General features: G+C 39.8%; 1 protein-coding gene across 9 annotated transcripts in view; it reads left to right on the forward strand.

The window, feature by feature from the left end:
- Positions 1-17,242, forward strand: part of TIAM2 (TIAM Rac1 associated GEF 2) — a 273,941-nt gene that overhangs the window by 207,992 nt on the left and 48,707 nt on the right. For 8 of the 9 annotated variants that reach the window (XM_019479734.2, XM_019479735.2, XM_019479733.2 and 5 more), the window contains one exon: positions 9,772-9,875. In XM_019479734.2, coding sequence (XP_019335279.1) covers positions 9,772-9,875 — 104 coding nt within the window. Of the gene's footprint in view, positions 1-9,771; positions 9,876-12,054; positions 12,955-17,242 lie in introns of those variants that run through there. The other variant, XM_019479739.2, reaches the window with a different exon arrangement.

Raw genomic sequence — 17,242 nt, forward strand, 5'->3', positions numbered from 1 at the left:
GGGATGTGGGAGACCTAGGCTTAATTTCTTGGTTTGAGTTGGGTAAATCTGGGTCTTCCACATCCCATGCCAAGTATGTGTCCTGGCCACAAAGCAGTTGGCTATTGTGACTCTTTTTGGAAAGGGAGGAGGGGGAAGTATAGGTTTCGCCCTAATATAGAATGGGCAAAAAGTGCTATGGAATGGGAAATGTTTCCTATCTAGCTGTAGTCTCTACACTTTTACCAAGGTTAGGACTGTCTTTGAAGCCTGTTAAAGCAGGTAACCTCATGCATGGAATCTCTCCCACTCCCCAAAGTGGTGCATGGTGTTTCTGCAGTGTGCGTAGCCTGCTCAGAGTAGGAGACTTGGGTACATCTAATTTTGTGGTGCCATCTGTTCTTTTTATCTAGAGTTTGTTAAAGTGTTTTTCATCAATTTACTGTTGTCAATAGAATGGCAGTTTGAAATGTACCTTCCTTTTCTTTTACTTTGGAAGAAAGAAAAGCTATGCTATCTCAGGATTCTTGGCACTTTGGATAGCACTTGATGCGTTTGGGATGTGCCTTATACATTTTTCAAATTCATAAGAAAATTTAAAATGGAACAAAGCCTAACATGTTAGCAAAAAAAAAAAAAGTCTTAACAGGCTGGTATTTAGAAACAAGGTTCCCTGTTACTACTTGCTTCACATAGTAATTTTCCCTTCATTTGCAGTGAGTAGCTGAATTAGTAAGAATAGCTCTGACTAGATTGTAACTAAAGCTTCTTTAATTAAATGGACAAAGCAGATAGGTGCCATTTGCATCTGTTGACAGTTTCTTTATGGTAAATGAATTGCAGGATGGTTGATGGTGACATATTCAGGTTGACTTCCAGGCTGGGATTGTGGTATAGAATATTATTGCTCCAAATGCCTGCAGAGGATATTCTTTCTTAAATATTCTTTTATTTCAAACATTTGAGTAAGTTCTTTATTGACTTGTGTGTGCTTCACTGAAGAGATGCAAGGATTGAGGTTATGTTGTTGTCACTCTTCAATGATGGTGAATCATTTGGGATATCTACGCACGTGCTCTGGGGTGGAGGGGTGCATTTTAATTAGAGCGGCTCCCGGAAGTTGCTCTAATTAAAATGCCAGCATCTTCTTGTGTATTGAGCACCTCATGCTTCAAAATGGCAGCAGGGGTGCTTTAACTAAAGTTCATTCAACATTTTGAAATGCAGGGGTACTGAATACACATGACCGCAAGGCTGCTGGAGCATTTTAACTAGAATGTGTTGGAGCAGGCATCCTGCACACATACAGACTTCCCTATATAGCTGCCTGCTAGTATGGCATAATGTATCATAAGTAAATTGAATAGGGAACGTATTTCTCAAAAAATTGTGCATGTTGACCCACATCCCATGAGTTCCCATTGGATTTGCTAGTAATTAGGAGAGCTGAACAGGGTCTCTTGACCTCTCATCTTTTGGTCATTTGAGGAAAGCACCAAGCTTGGTATAAATGTAATGTAATGTGGATGAGTTTTTTCATACAGAGCATATTATATTGGGGAGTTTGTATCTTCATCCCCTCAAAGTTTAGCTTTTTATAAAGGGTTTGAGGTGGCCACTCTTTTGACTGGAAGTCAGGTAGTCAGACACCAGCCTTATAACTGGCTGAAATTGTGCTTAGTCTCAGGGGGCACTCTCCTGTGTAGCCATATTAAAAACAATACTGTCAGCTATTTGCAGGCCCTTGTAATTTTTTTTTTAGCTAGAAAGGACTATAGAAATGGCCACACGTGAATGAAAAAGTCACAAAATTACAGGTAGAAGCATGTATATATTTGAGGAGGGAGGTGCAGGGGGAGAGAGAGACGGTATTAAAATATTGAAACAAAGGGTCAAATACAAATCTAAGCACTTGCCAGCCTGGCCCAAGAGACTAAATGCAGGGCAAACTCTACCTAATATTACTGTATACTGATGGAAACTTCTCTCCACTGATGCATCAGGAGTAGTCACAAGTGTGCTAAGCTGGTAGGGGCTATATAAATACTTAACATGTATGGGCAGATGCATTTGTAGTATTCTTAGGGTGACAGCCATACTGAGTCTCTCTCTCAGGGAACATTTGGATCAGCTTGGAGTAAAATATTTTAGGTACTCTTCACCCAGTCAGTGATAAAAGTATAATAATGTATGTCATGGTAGAGTTATTTGAAGGCTTTTCTGTTTGAAAATGCTTATTTGACAAAATCCATAAATTTTGCAGTAACGGATTAACATTACTGAACCTTTTTATGATAAATTACCACAGTATTTTATTACTAAAGGTTATTTCGACCTTAGCAAAGTTCTTTTCCATTTTGTTACTTCATGTAAGACAGTAGAATTTAAAATGAGAAGATATGAAGTGCTTTGACTTCACTGGAATAAAGCATTTTGAAGAGGTCTTTCTATTATTTCTAAACAAAACTCTTCAGAAATTCCAAAATTTTGATCCAATTCAGCATGAGAGGAATTTTTTTTTTTTAAATTGCATCTTTCTATAGAATACAAATTAGATGTTTTGGCTGGTATTACTAAGTATTTTGCATTTTTATTTGGAATTCCTTTTCTGTTATTTCTATTTACTGAGCCATAGCCATGAACCCAGTGACACACAAAATAAATCCAACATCTTCACTGGACAAGAAATTGTGTTTAATGTTATCTAGTTAGCAGAAATCCATCCCTAAGGCAGGTAACCCCAGGTTACATTTTACCAGCTACATTCTATCACCAGTTCAATGTCGTGTCTCTTCCCCCCCCCCCCCCCCCCCCCCCCCCCGATCTCATACCTATGGTCTCCCATTCTTTCTGATCCTCATTGCCATGCATTTGCATTTTCATAGACTTGCATTTTGCATATTGGCTACTATTCTACCCAGGGGAGCATGCACAACACCACCAGATTTTCCCAATGCCTGAAGAAGGGTGTTTGTGCTGGAAAGCTTGCAAAGAACAGTTTTTTCCAACTATTTAGTTGGTCTAATAAAAGATATCACATCTACCCAAAGAACCTTGTCTGCCTGTGTCCTTAGACCAACACAGCTGCAATCTCTAAGACATCTGGTACACATTGCATTTATGGCACAAGTAATATGCCAAATGTGCCATAAATAACAACAAGCCACATGTTTATGGTGCCATAAAATGAAAGAAATTCCACAAAAGATGGAACCAGACCCAGGGCTGTTTTGAGGTTGGTGCTGACAGATTGTCAGCACCAGCCCTGGAAATAGACCCAGAGCTGTCCAGGGCCTACGTGGACAATGATTGTTGTGTCTGGCACTGGATGGCCCTGAATCCTAGGGCTACCCCAAGCCTGACTCCAGTGATCAGGCTGGGGGAAGCTTTGAGACTCTACATAGGACCCAGGGCTGTCCCACGCCTGACCCTGATGCTCAGTTGAGCATCATGATTGGGAACAGGGCAGCCCTGGGTTCCAGAACAGAACTGCTCCCTGTCTGATCCCCAAAATCAGGGGGTAGCTGCACAGTGGCATGATAGGGATTGGCATGTCTGGACGTACGATGTTTGGGATGGAGAATAAAATTTCTCAAATCCCAGTTGCACTGTTATTTTAATGTTCTTTGTGGGGCTGAAATCTCAGCTGGTGTAAGTTAGCAGGGCTCTCTAGAAGTCAGTGAGCAATATTGGTTTATACTAGCTGAGGATTAGGCCACTTTAAGCACTGTGGTAAGTAGCAGAAAACAAGAATAGTCTGGAACATGGCCAGATGGATGCCAATAGCAAAATGTGGCCGGGGGCTGATATTTAAAATGAAAACAAGCAGCTTGGATACTATGTACATTTTGTGCTTCACAACCACATGCTAAAAATATTCATTAATCCCATCCCATTTTAACCTCTCCCACCCCTTTGCTCCTAAGCAAAGATCTAGAATGACACTGTGTAACACCATGTGAAATAATTTTGTTAACTGTGTATCTGATGTTTTCTCTTATCTCTGCTATGTTCTTCTGCAAATTTAGTACTTAGTTTTGAGAAGCAATCTGATAGGATATCATCCAGCCAAATGATAACATACTTATATTTTTATTTCAGGCAGACTTTGTTAGTACAAGCCTGATACTAAACTAGGAGTTTTGAAACACATACAATTGGAAACTGTATAATTATTTCCCTTGATTTACTTCAGGTAGTTCCATTTGATGCAGGAAAGGTACTGCAAGAAGAGATAATAGAAATATGAAATTTGGTGTGCTTCTTCCTGCCCCGACCCTCCCTCACTGCCCCAATTGTAAATGTACTATTCTCCCAGAGTATACTCTATTTTCTCAGGGGTCTTAGGAGAATAGGTAGTTTTTAGCCATGTGACTCAAGATGTCAGTGCCTATCTGTCCTGTTGGAGCAGTATAAATGGCACATTGGAATAAACTCCAAAGGAAGCTCTGTTTTCATCACAAAGGAAGAAAAAACTGACACAATACAAGTGTTAGACACAACAGCAGATCATATCTTTTCTGCTAAATTATAGTATCCAGCTTTTAGTAGGACATGATGTACCCAACATGGGGCCTCTTCCTAGCTAATAAAACATTATTATAACCTTTAAATGTATTATTTTAAATTGTGGTTACAGTCAGTTCCCCTTACCACAGTAATAAATGTTATCCTAATTACATAAGCTCTATAAATGTACTGTCTATGCCCTGAAAATCTTACAACTAAAATGGAATGCAAATGAAGGGAGAGGGGGAAAGGGACCAGAGGCCCAGGTCCTGTTCTACCTCTAAGCCATCAAAACAGCACTTAGGCATTGAAATCACAATCCTGTTCTATACACAGGAGCCAGAAAACTACTTAGGTGCCTTAGATTCCTTATGTATCTCTGCTTTGACCTAGGAAGATCTCTTTGTCACTAGACTTGGGCTATGCAATGAATATTTAATGCCAAAGGCATAAATAGCATAGGGAGCAGGGGCCAAAAAGCCCCCTGTCCCTCCTTCCCAGTTAGATTCACTAGTTCAGGTAGATGTTTCCTTCTGAAGAGCTCTGGATCCCTAACCTTTCAGCCCTCTGGACTGAATGAGTGCTATGGGATCAGTCTGTGGGTGCGGTGCAGGGCACTGGCCAGCCCCAGATATCTGGATATGGCCAGGTGTTGGCCGAACCCCATGCATTGATATGAACTGACTACATTATCTGGCCCACGGATACAGAAGTCTGGCATCAGGGAAGGCAGTTAACACTGCCACCACTTCCCCACCAACAAATTTCTGGACCCTTGGGAAGCACCATGGACCAGATGACATAGCTGTATAGGCTGGATCTGGTCCACAGGCCAGGGGTTGAGCACCCCTGAAATAGGAAGTTTCCCCTCTTAGGCAGCTAGATCCCAATATAGGAATCATAGGAAAGTAGGGCTGGAAGGCACCTTATAAGGTCAGGTAGTCTAGCCCCCTCCTTAAGGGAAGATCATCCCTGACTTAAACCATCCCAGGTGTTTGTCTGACCTGCTCTTGAAAATTTCCAGGGATGGAGATTCTACAACCTGTCTAGGTAGCCTGTTCCAGTGCTTGTTTACTCTCATAGTCAGAAAGTTCTTTCTAATCTCCATCATAAATTTTCTTTGCTACAGTTTAGGCCATTGTTCCTAGTTCCCCCCCTACAGCCAAATCTCCATCTTCTCTATAACCTCTCTTAACATATTTGAAGACTGTAATCTCTCCAGACTAGTTAATTCTAGTTATTTCAGCTGTTCATCATAAGTTATATTTCCCAGGCCTCATCTTTTTTTGGTGCTGTCCACATTTTCTTGAATAGTAGGGTCCAAAGCTGAATGTCCAAAGCCCTACCTTCTAGAGTGTTTGCAACTCCACTCAACTTGGTATCATCCACAGATTTGCTAAGTGTGCACATTCCTATCCCATCATCTAAATCACTAATGAAGATGTTAATACTGGACCAAGGACAGACTCCTGGGGAACCCCACTTATAACCTCCTCCCAACTAGACATTGAACCATTGATCACTACTCGTTTATGATGATCCAACCAATTATGTATGCACCTTGAAGTACTTTTGTCTAGTCTTTATTTCTTTATGGTGAAAGCATGCAAGGTTGTGATAAGGTTGACCACTGAGAGAATGGAGAACTACATGTTTCCAGGGAGGAACAAGATTCATGTCTGGTGGTGCATAAAAATTCTTTCAATGGAGAATCTTTCAGAGGGGAATAGGGTTCTGCCTCTGTAGATGAATTAGGCTGTCCATTGAAAGAACAGGAGAATTATGTGCCTTCCTATGTGGAATAGGATTGCTCTCCTGAACTAGATGCATACTTTTGGGACAAGTAAAGGGGAAGGCCTTTGACATCTAGTAGAAGGAACAAAATTTGAGTCAGTGTTTGAGCCTAGTGACGGGGTTGAATCTTGCAATATTTGGTTGTGTAGAGAAGTCTCCAGATATGGAGTACACCAAATTTAAAAGGAAATAAAAGAGCACAAATTAAATCTTTACAATAATACTATGATTTTGAAGCCAATGTCTTGACTTTTGTGCGTGACTCATGGAACTGGCAGTAGTAGAAATCAGTTGGCTTCTGCATGTGCTTTCTTGAAGGACTGTGTCTTAAACTAAGTACAAAAAGAACAGAATACTGGAGAAAAATTATCTCAGGCATGTGGTGGGAAAAAAATAAATGGGTTAAAAATAAGGTGAGATGGTATACATCTTGTGAGATTCCTAAAAGCATGGCTTATTGGTTGAAGGACTGTGTGAAAAGGTGTTTTGTTTATTTTACAGGAGGAGGGTGTCAAGTGGGGGTATTGCATGATGTATGGGCATCATGAGCCACTTAGGGGGGAAAAAAAGGAGCTTGTTTAAGAAGAAAACACTGAGGAATGGGAGACATGGTTCTAAGTAGCTGGGTGGTGATAAGAACACCAACTTTGAGCTTCCTGTTTCTTAGCAGAACAGCATCTAAGCTGGTTCTAAGGTGACATAGATAGTTCTTTTTTTAATGTGCACTTAAAATGCCCACAAAACTGATTGGGATGATACCACTGGAGAGTGAATGCCTTTCATCATTCACAGCTGCAGAACAGCATGGACAGCAACACTTTCCCTTGATTCGGACATAGCCCTCCCAAGCCTCCTGTCTACATGTCCTCTCCTGCCCCCAAGAAATATTCCTAACTAGTTCTTAGCTTCCCTTCTGGGTTTTTCTTCCTTATGGTTTCCAGCTATGCAGTTAGTTTCTCAGTTCACCTCCCAGTTGTTTGAATCTTCTTACAGACAGGAGCTACTTCTTCTATTGCTACTGTGTGGGCAGGAGGCCAATAACTGAATTCCCTTTTCCCTACCAGCTCAAACCTCTTTTGCCCTGGCTTCACATTGTTGTGGCTCTACACTGCTGTCTCAGCTACCACTGTAGTGAAATACTTAGAAAGCAGACTGCAAGAAGACCTCTGAGCCAACTAGGAAGAGGAGACTCAACCACTATTCTTCTACCCTTGTTACTGGTTTGGTAAAACAGGATAACAGGGGTGGCATTATAGGGCTTAAACAAAGATGTGTTGGAGACATTGGGGTTCTCAATGATTTCACTGTTGTTAGTTCTTATGACTTTACTGCAGGTCTTGTAATATTTCATGTTTCACTTTTAAAGCCCCTGTTCCTCCTGTCAGATGATTATAAAGAATCTGTTTCACTTTAAAAAAAACAAAAACAAAGTTGCTACTGCTCAGGTTTGCTGAGAAAAGCTTAAAATCTAACCTTAAGGCAGAAAAAGAACTCTACATTTATAACTGCTTCTTGAATCTTATGATTTTTAAGACAAGCAATTGGATTTGTGGTGTCTGAGACATGATTTATTTTTTAACTTGGCTGTAGTAATACTGTTGTTTGAAAATTAGGGTAGGATCATAAAGAAGTAGGGCTGGAAGGGACCTGTAGGGGTCATCTAGTTGAACTCCCTCCCTGAGGCAAGGTAAAAAGACTGCAGAAAGATCTGGATAGGTTGCAAGGGTGGGCTGACAAAAACAAGATGCGTTTCAATACGGACAAGTGCAGGGTGCTGCACTCGGGCAGTAGTAACTGGCAACATACTTATAGGATGGGAAACTCCCTTCTTGAGAGCACGGAGGCAGAAAGGGATCTTGGAGTCATCATTGACTCCAAGATGAATATGGGCCGACAATGCGAGGTCACAGTCAGCAGGGCTAACCGGACCCTATTGTGCATCCACAGGTGCATCTCAAGTAGGGCCAAGGAAGTGATCCTCCCCCTCTATGCGACACTGGTCAGGCCACAGCTGGAGTACTGTGTCCAGTTCTGGGCACCCCACTTCAAGAGGGATGTGGACAACATTGAGAGGGTCCAGAGGAAGGCCACCCGCATGATCTGGGGACAGCAGGGCAGACCCTACAATGAGAGGTTACGGGACCTGAACCTGTTCAGCCTTCACAAGAGAAGGCTGAGGGGGGACCTTGTGACTGTCTATAAACTCACTGGGGGGGACCAGAAGGGTTTGGGGGAGACCTTGTTTCCCCCAGCGCCCCCCGGGATAACAAGAAATAACGGCCACAAGTTGTTGGAGAGTAGGTTTAGATTAGACAGCTGTAAGAACTACTTCACAGTTAGGGCGGCTAGGATCTGGAACCAACTTCCAAGGGAAGTGGTGCTGGCTCCTACCCTGGGGGTCTTTAAGAAGCGGCTCGATGCCTACATGGCTGGGGTCACTTGAGCCCAGTTTTCCTCCTGCCTAGGCAGGGGGTCGGACTTGAAGATCTACAAGGTCCCTTCTGACCCGACTTCTATGATTCTATGATTATGAAATTACCTCTTTCTAGTAGTGATGCTCAAGAATGTAGAAAGGATAAGTCCTTTCTACGTCAATATGCAAATTAAGCCTTGAATAGTTTGTTTGGGATATGGGGGGAGCTATTTTATTACTGTTAAACGTCCAGCTTTGGAGAGTATGATGAGTTTACTCAGAGATTATCTCATCCCTTGGCAGTTTTAGGTTTTCAGTAGTTCAGACTAGGTCTTGCTACACTAGGGAATTACTGTGTCTTCTGAATTGCCCAAGGTATTTATAAATTTATAGCAAGAGAGAGACTCTTGTGTGTTTCATATGAACGTAAGTGTGTGCGTGTGTCTGTGTGCATGCATACACATACATACCCGCACACAGAGTATGATGCAAATGTTAAATATTTTAGGAAACCAAGGACAAGAGAAGAAAGTGTTTCAGTATTAAAGACTGCATGGTGTGTTCTGAGATGGTATTCCCTTTTTGTCCCATTAAGGAATTTAAAACCAAGTCATGTCATAGGACTGTATGTTCATCCAAAGAAAATCACTTTGTAGATTTATTATTTTGATTGGTGATCCCCATCAGTGGCACAGACTGTACTGCATTGTAGATGGATGATGCTACGTTAGGAAGCACACAGTTAAGTAATCTCTTAAGTTTATTTTTGTACAGAAAATAGGTACATTGCTTGAGATTAGTCTTTGCTATCCGACTCCATTTTAAAAAGCAGAGCTTCCTTGCACAGTTTGAAGTCTTTCTGTTTCCTTTTTCCTTTTCTGCTGTTATATAGAGGGAAAGTGATTGTATCTTGCCAAGAAGTGTCCTGTCTGCAAGGGGAAAACAACTGCATCTTGCCAAAAAGTGTTCTGTCTATAAGCTTAAAAGCATTTGCAAATGGAAACGAGTAGATTATTTTTCCTTTCATCATTTCTGTCTAATCTGTGACTGGGTTTTTTTTTTCTTTTCAAATGCAGATTTTAGCAATGTGCCTGATGTCACTGCCAGTTTGAAAAGGAACTCTACTGATGGCACTTTGGACCAAGTGCCACACAGGGAAAAGGCTGAACCACCTTTCCGGGTAAGAGATTCATTCAGTATAATAAAACAGCAGATTGGGCTATTTTAGATCACACACTGCATCTTGCAGAAAGAAGGGTTTGATTTATGTGTTTTCACATATATATTATTTTTCGTAATAGAGGTATTGGTACTTATGAATGGGAAGGATTAATACCATTAACTTGTCAGCTCTGAATTGTTAGGACCCCTGGGGCATGGCTATTTATATGGTTTATAGAACTGTGATATGGTTAAATAGGAACTAAATAGAGATTAACAGATTCATCTTTACATGTCACCTAAAGGTGAGCCTTTGAAGCTGGGTCTCAAGAGTTTGGGATATAGCCTGCCAGTTCACTGCACCGTTGATGTCTTCGTTGATTAGTCCTTTCTGTTAGAATTCATATTCCTTCTTCTGTCATTTCAAATGCTGTTATGATTTTTTTTAGAGTTGACTTGTCCAAGGTAACAGGTACTTTCAGCTACCAATTATAGAAAGTCTCAGTTTTTGAGTATCCATTCCAGAGGTATAACTTGATCTTAATTTTTACAAATGTCTTTAAGCACACAGAGCTCCCATAACATTTGGGCAGAGTTGGGAGTATTCGGCACTTCTTTTAGTCAGGACCAAGATGTCTTCTCTTGGGCATCCCAAATCAGTGGCTGCTTTTGAAAGCACTGGTTTTGATAGAGGTATTGGTTGTTGTTATCACTATGAGAAGAAGTCAGATTAGTAAAACTGTCATCACGAGAGTGTATGATTATTCTAGCAGAGTAGTAGAGCATTACACCCCAGATAATTTTTTTTTTCCAGTTTGTGATCTTGGCTCAGGGGACATTACAGTTCTGACTAAGGAAAATTTTTGTTTTTTCTTTTGTTGAGGAGCATGTTGTGGCTCAGGGCAGGTGCTGAATAACAACATTGCATTTTTTGATTAACTAAAATTAGTCATTTTTTTTGCTAGCTCTGAAGCATGATATAATTTGTGCCATGGAAGTAGCTTGCCAAAATACTTTAAAAAATAAAAATGGAAATGAATAAAACTATACAATTCAAAAGAACATAATAATAGGATGCATCTTTCTTTTAGCTCAGGTTTCTTACCTAGCAGCTGGCCACAGAAGCTGGTTTCCTTAGTTTCTGGGGCCTCTCTGTAGGCTACTCTAAACTAATAGTTGAAGTAGTCTCCAAGGGACCTTATACAGCTTCTCCATGGGATGGAAACTGGAAGGATCTATGCAGCTCTGCATTTCCTAGGTGATGCAGCACTGGGTGGGTGCATAAGGGACCTTTACAGAGATGAGTTTTTTGCTGTATCAGAGTGCAAGGCACTTCCACACCTACCTTCATACTTCGTGCGTCTGCCACACATGTTAAACTCCAAAAGACCATTGGTGCCATGAAATAGAAGGCTGGATTTGCCACTCAGAATTAATTGTTTACTCATTAGGGGTGATGTGGATGTGCATTATTGTCTGAGGCGCTTTGGGGGTTAAAACACCTGCTATCCTCTGATTCTGGCATCTATGCACACGCTGGGAGTTTCTTGTTGTTGGTAGTGCTAGCCTGAACCATACTTATGCTCAGGAGGATCCTTTTGTGCCCTCTATCTTGCCGAGTGAGTATACATGTTTTGGGAAAAGAAAAACAGGAGTTTGTGAATAAATCAGGGACACAAACTGAGCAGATTGGATCCTGTTTGTTTCTTCTTTGTAGAAAGAAGTAGAAATATTTCATTGCCAACATGAAAGGCAAAGGCATTTGTCAAAATTGTTTCTGTGTCTTTATCAAATACACCAGAAGATATGAACTTTTAGAGAGTTAACTGGGGATAGCTATAAAAATGGAGAGAAATTAATTTACAGTATAGCAGGAAATTGAATAAGCTACAGCGATCCTCTTAATCGGTGGTTCTCAACTGTGTTAGACTCAAGGCACCCCTCAGAAAATGCCAGCTCTTAACTTTCACTTGTTTTTTTGACTACAGAAAAAAATAATGGAATGATTCTTCTGTTGCAAAGAACTCAGGAAGACCAGAACAAGGCAGGCTGTTTTAACACTATGGATTTCTACATGGCACCCCGCAACACCCTGAAAAAGATCTCATGGCACCCCAGGGTGCCACAGCACCCTGGTTGAGAATCACTGCTCTAAATTGTGTTGCAGCTGCTAGTTCCATAGGTTCTGGAAGGAAACAGGCAGATGGATTTGCTCCCTGGCTTCCCTCCATCCTGCAATCTCTGTCATGTCTAGCAGTTCTGATGGGTTGTGCATAATTTGTTAAAGTTATTTCCCACACCATATTGCAGTTGAGTTCTGGGTGGAATACAGTAATGCTAATGATGTTTTTAAGAGTTAACTGAGGGTGTCCTAGTTTTTTAGATGTAGTGGAAAAAATGGCTTGGCAATCAAATGCAGCCTGACTTGATGAACCGCAGCTGTAAACGAGTGTGTGACAGCCCTGCAATTTCTGCAAATGGTTTATAATTGATTGCCGTCTTTCTGTTGGAGAGTGCCTATTACTGTCAGAACTCTTTGTATGACCCTGTTGATTTCTCCAGTCCATGTAAGATTTAAAAAAACCCAAGTCAATGAATTTGTAAGTACAATTATTATATATGCTTGGTGATTAGGAACAAAAAATAATTAAAACAGATTTTGTTTTTACAGCCTTGATTTTTAGGACTGTTCCCATGATGAACAATAGGTACTGCTAAGAAAGAGTAGGGCAAGGAAATAGTGCAGCCTCAGAAGATGTAGTATCTGGGTTTTTCTTTTTTTTTTCTTTGCCTCGTATTTTTTTCTGTGCAGCTTGATTAATTTATCTGAAAGTACATTGGTAAGAACACCTCAGTATTATGTGGTAAGATGGGAGTTTTGAGGGTGAGAAGAGTCCAGGTATTGTAAGAACTGACTTCTGAAGAAGACACTGGTGGCGCTAAGAGGTATCTGAATGCAGTTTGGCACAGCAGACAGTTTGGGACTTATTTCATGACTGAGAGTATGAGAGAGGTTCATTTCCCAGTAGACAACAACTGTAATCACTTGGCTCTGTGGAACAGACTCCTTTTGAACTTTGATTATTTTCCTAAAGCATGTAAGTAAAAAAATAATAATAATAAATCCTTAACCAAATGTAAGCTCTAAATAGAAGTCTGTATATTTGATTATTGGTTTTTATATTTTTTTTACTTTTAAGCTTTTTTCGTTTTTCTTTGTTTAATCTCTTAAAACAAGTAAAGGGATAAGTATCATCTTTATTAAAGAGTGACATGTAGAGACCATCCATATGAATTTGAGAGGTGCATAGTAGTTTTGTACGTGGATCTCTTGTCTTAGCGTACTGCATTCAAACTGAAAATCATTCATTTTATTTTTTTTTTTAGCCCAGGTGATGGAGGAATGAAAAAGTTTTACATCCTTGGACCAATCTAAAAGTGAATTAATCAGTAAGACAAAGATATTTAATATTAGAAAAGGAAACTGCTTAATAAGCTGTAAGAAATAAAAATAAGTAGGTATTAAATCCATATATTTGTGATGGTCCTGTAGTTTTTTCAGCTTTTCTTTCTCTGGGGACATCCAATTTATAGCTTGATTAATAAAATCTTGTACTTCCATTTTTTATAAGAATAGACTTTTATACTTTTAACACATTCTATGGCAATACATTTTCAAACTGTTGAAATGTTATTTATATGGCAGTGGCGTGTGGTCTTGGCAGTTGTTTTCTGCAATATGTAGGTGTATTGTTGACAGAAGAATAGAAGACCTTGAAAATCTAGGGATGCAGCATGACTGCCGATTCAATTAGGTTTAGTTGTGGTTAATTATTTTGAGGTCTAATGCTTGTGCTTCGAGTATTCATTTAAATTCTGATGTATTGACAGTTTCCAAGAAAAAAGCTTTCTCTAAAATAGAGTAGCAAAAGCTACATTTTATGTTCAGTACCTTTTTAATTTAGTTGCTTTTATTTTCATTCATAAGCTGTATTTATCAGAAATATTTTCTATAGCCTGTGGTACATATTAACTGGAAACAGTTAATATTTGCATTACTGACTTGTCTGTATTTATGGTATATATTTTAATACTTCCAAAGACAACATTTTACTAAATAAAGCAGTCCTTTTTTCCCCTGTAAAACCTATATGATCTGATTTTTCAGCTCCTTCAAATCTTTTGAGCATCGTCAGAAATAAGTATTTCAAATTAAATTTGAAGAAAAAGAAAGACCACAATGTAAACTGCAAGTATGTGTGCATGAAAGAGGGAGATGTATTCCCAGAGCAGAGATTTTCGAGACTGGAATACAATAACACCAGAGTGAAGTAGAGTTTGTTCACTCTTCTTAAGATATATTTTGTCCTCAGATGAGTTGCTTGTCTCTATCTTAGGAAAAAGCTCATAGCATAGTTCGTAGTGCAGTATATGTACATAAGGGATTCTCTAGAAGTCATGTATATTTTTGGAAAAAGTTCTATATAGATGAAGCTGGGTATTAAAGTTCTTCTGTAGGGGATGGTTGAGTTCAGACATTGATAAAACTTGTCTTAAAAATAGCTGTTCAAAGTGGTGTGATAATTAAATAAAGACAACAATTGAGACTAGTGTATGCCAGCCTCTTACAAAACTAGATGAATAAGGTAGAGTATGTTTAGGATATAATCTTCTGTGTCCTGGACTAGCTGAATTAAAATCAATGCTTCCTGCATTTCATGTTCTCAGGTACTGTGAAGTCACGTGGTCAGCTTTTCCGAATACATTTTCTGGATCAGATATTTGTTCAGAGCTGTAGCTTGGCGCTCAGTTTCTAAAACACTGAAAGCTCTAAGTGCTAAAAATAATATTGTTTTTGCAGTCTTGTCAGATGGTTCTTCTGGATTTTGGGGTTGAGGAATGTTTTTATTTTAGCTTTTGTTGCAGCAAGCAATGGTCTTAGGCTAGAAATGACAGGGCATAAGAATGTGTTGCTTCCTACAAGTTTCCTCTACCTGGCTTTGCCACTGACTCTTAAACTTGATGATACCAATCTTGGGCTCCTCTTGATGATCAGTGTAGTTTACATAAGCAGGTCTCTCTCTCAGCCATCTCTAAAAAAAAATCTATGTACTACGAGGAGTGCAAGAGAATTACGTCTTTTCTGTGGTTTAGCTCCATTACTGCATTGAACAATGATAAAGCTTGAAGATTAAGCTCAGTACTTTTCCCTTGACATGGTTGTGCCTACATCAAGGTTGCTCAGCTTGCTCCTTAGCCCCTTTTAATTTTTTGAGAACCATCCCCACCTTGTTTATTATACCTGTTGATTATAAATGAGCCACCTACATCAAAAAATACATACATCAGGAGAACTTGCTTATCCTTTTCCTAGCTGAGATTCCTCTACCTACCAACAAGTTGGAATGTTTGTCATAATCTTTGCTCTGGTACAGGGAGATGCTGTGTGCTTCAGTAAGTTATCTGGACCTATAAGACTATCCTATTTCTATTAAGCTCTATAAAAACCATAGGAGGGTATGGAATGCATGCTTGCATAAATCTAAAAGTCTACACTTTAATTATTTTGTGCTTTTGCAAAATAATCAATTGAGACTGAAGTTTCTGTTTATTTGTTCAGAAACTAACAGGTATGTTAATCAATTTGAAAGAAGCATTTGAATTATGAGGGCAGGAAGTTTGAAAAGTTTTAAAAAATAATTGCAGACCCATTTTGATCTGTTTGTTATTTAGCAGAAAGAGAAACGGTTACAAATTTCATGAATGGTAAATGTTTTCATTAACTGTACATGTGGGCATGGTCATGCATTTTACAAACATACTAAGAGGCAAGGGGTCAGTCTGCATACACTGAAAACCTCTCACTACCTGACTGCTTTCACAGGTTTGCAGGTCTGTTTTGGTCAAAATTAACAGCCATATTTTGATATTGTCAAACAATCAGAAGCCTAGAAATTTGCACCTACTTTTATGTCGAGGATATGAATTAAAAGTAACTTTGATAAACTGTGGGATTGTGAGGTTTTTTTCTCTCAATGATTCCAGAATGTGTGAGCAGTTAGGCATCTAGTTTGCATATACAGTTACACTGTATGGCTGCATAAAGTGTGTATGTGTGTGACAATTGAAACTAAGTGTATCTGGCCATTTGCACATGGCATAAGTTGGCAACCTACTGCCTGTGTGCTGGATCTATCCTGTGAACCCCTGAACATGACCCATGGATGTGGGGCTGTGGTAGCATTTGGTAGTGGGGGGGCTTCAGCTGCAGACACTCTCCCTGTGCTGCCACAGGGACAAGTACTGGTGGCAGCCAGGTCCTAGCTCCTGTTTGCCTCTGACTTGGGGTGGGTCATTCTGGCCCACAGCTAGAAAAGGTTGCCTACCCATGCATGACATGAGATTTCAGTAAAGATTTATTAAAGAGTAAGCATGTGGCTTTATGCACAACTTTCACATGGCCTTAAACTTGTGACACGTAGAAAATGTGACTTCCCAGCTACCTGGCAAGGAGCATTAAAAGGCGGCGTCTGAATATATCAAACTGGTGCCTTTTAGGAATAATCCTCAAACCATTACTTCACCAGATATGCATTCGAACATAGTGTGCGTGTGCGTGTGTGTGTGTGTGTGTATGTTTATGAGGAAACTGCTCTCTTATGCATCATCTGCCTTTTGATTCGACTGCCTGGACAACTTGCGTTAAAAGACTTTTCCTGAGCTAATGCTGAAGCTGAGTTTGATAGTCTCGGAGGCTCCTGAATTTGATTCACAAATATACGCAACAGCAACCAAAACTTCTCCTAACAGTGCTACAAATAAATACTCCAGTAATATTCAAAGCAATAGATTTTCATACATTTAACAGGAAATCCTGGCATTACACAGGCTGTTCAGCATTTCATTCACCCCATTTGGACATTTCTGTAATAAAAACCTCCTCAGTGCTTCAAAGATTTTGTGGCGTGCACATCTTTGCGGTGGTGATCATTTTTTAGCCTCTGTTGTCAATGTGGCTCAGCCGTAAACCTCACAGATGAGGAATCCTTAATCTCTACTGAGATGGGGAAATATTTCCACTAAGAACTGTACTTAAACTGTCACATTGTTTCACCTAGACAAAAATTATTAGTTGCTGAAAATTCTCAGTCACTGTTAATTTAGCCCAAATTCAAAGCTAAGTGAAAGTGCTGTATCCTGTTGTCAAGATCCAAGTTTATCCAGTCCTTCTGGATAGACTGCATGTACGATGGGATGATTTGATCTTTTTTTTTTTTTCTTTTAAAGCAGCCATAATTATTGAATTGTGAAGATTAAGACAACTGGACTATGACCAATGGGTCATAGTCACGTGCTCCAAGGGTGGGGAGGTACTATAATTAGAGA

This window comes from Alligator mississippiensis, chromosome 1, assembly GCF_030867095.1.
Source record: "Alligator mississippiensis isolate rAllMis1 chromosome 1, rAllMis1, whole genome shotgun sequence".
Taxonomy (NCBI): Eukaryota; Metazoa; Chordata; order Crocodylia; family Alligatoridae; genus Alligator; species Alligator mississippiensis.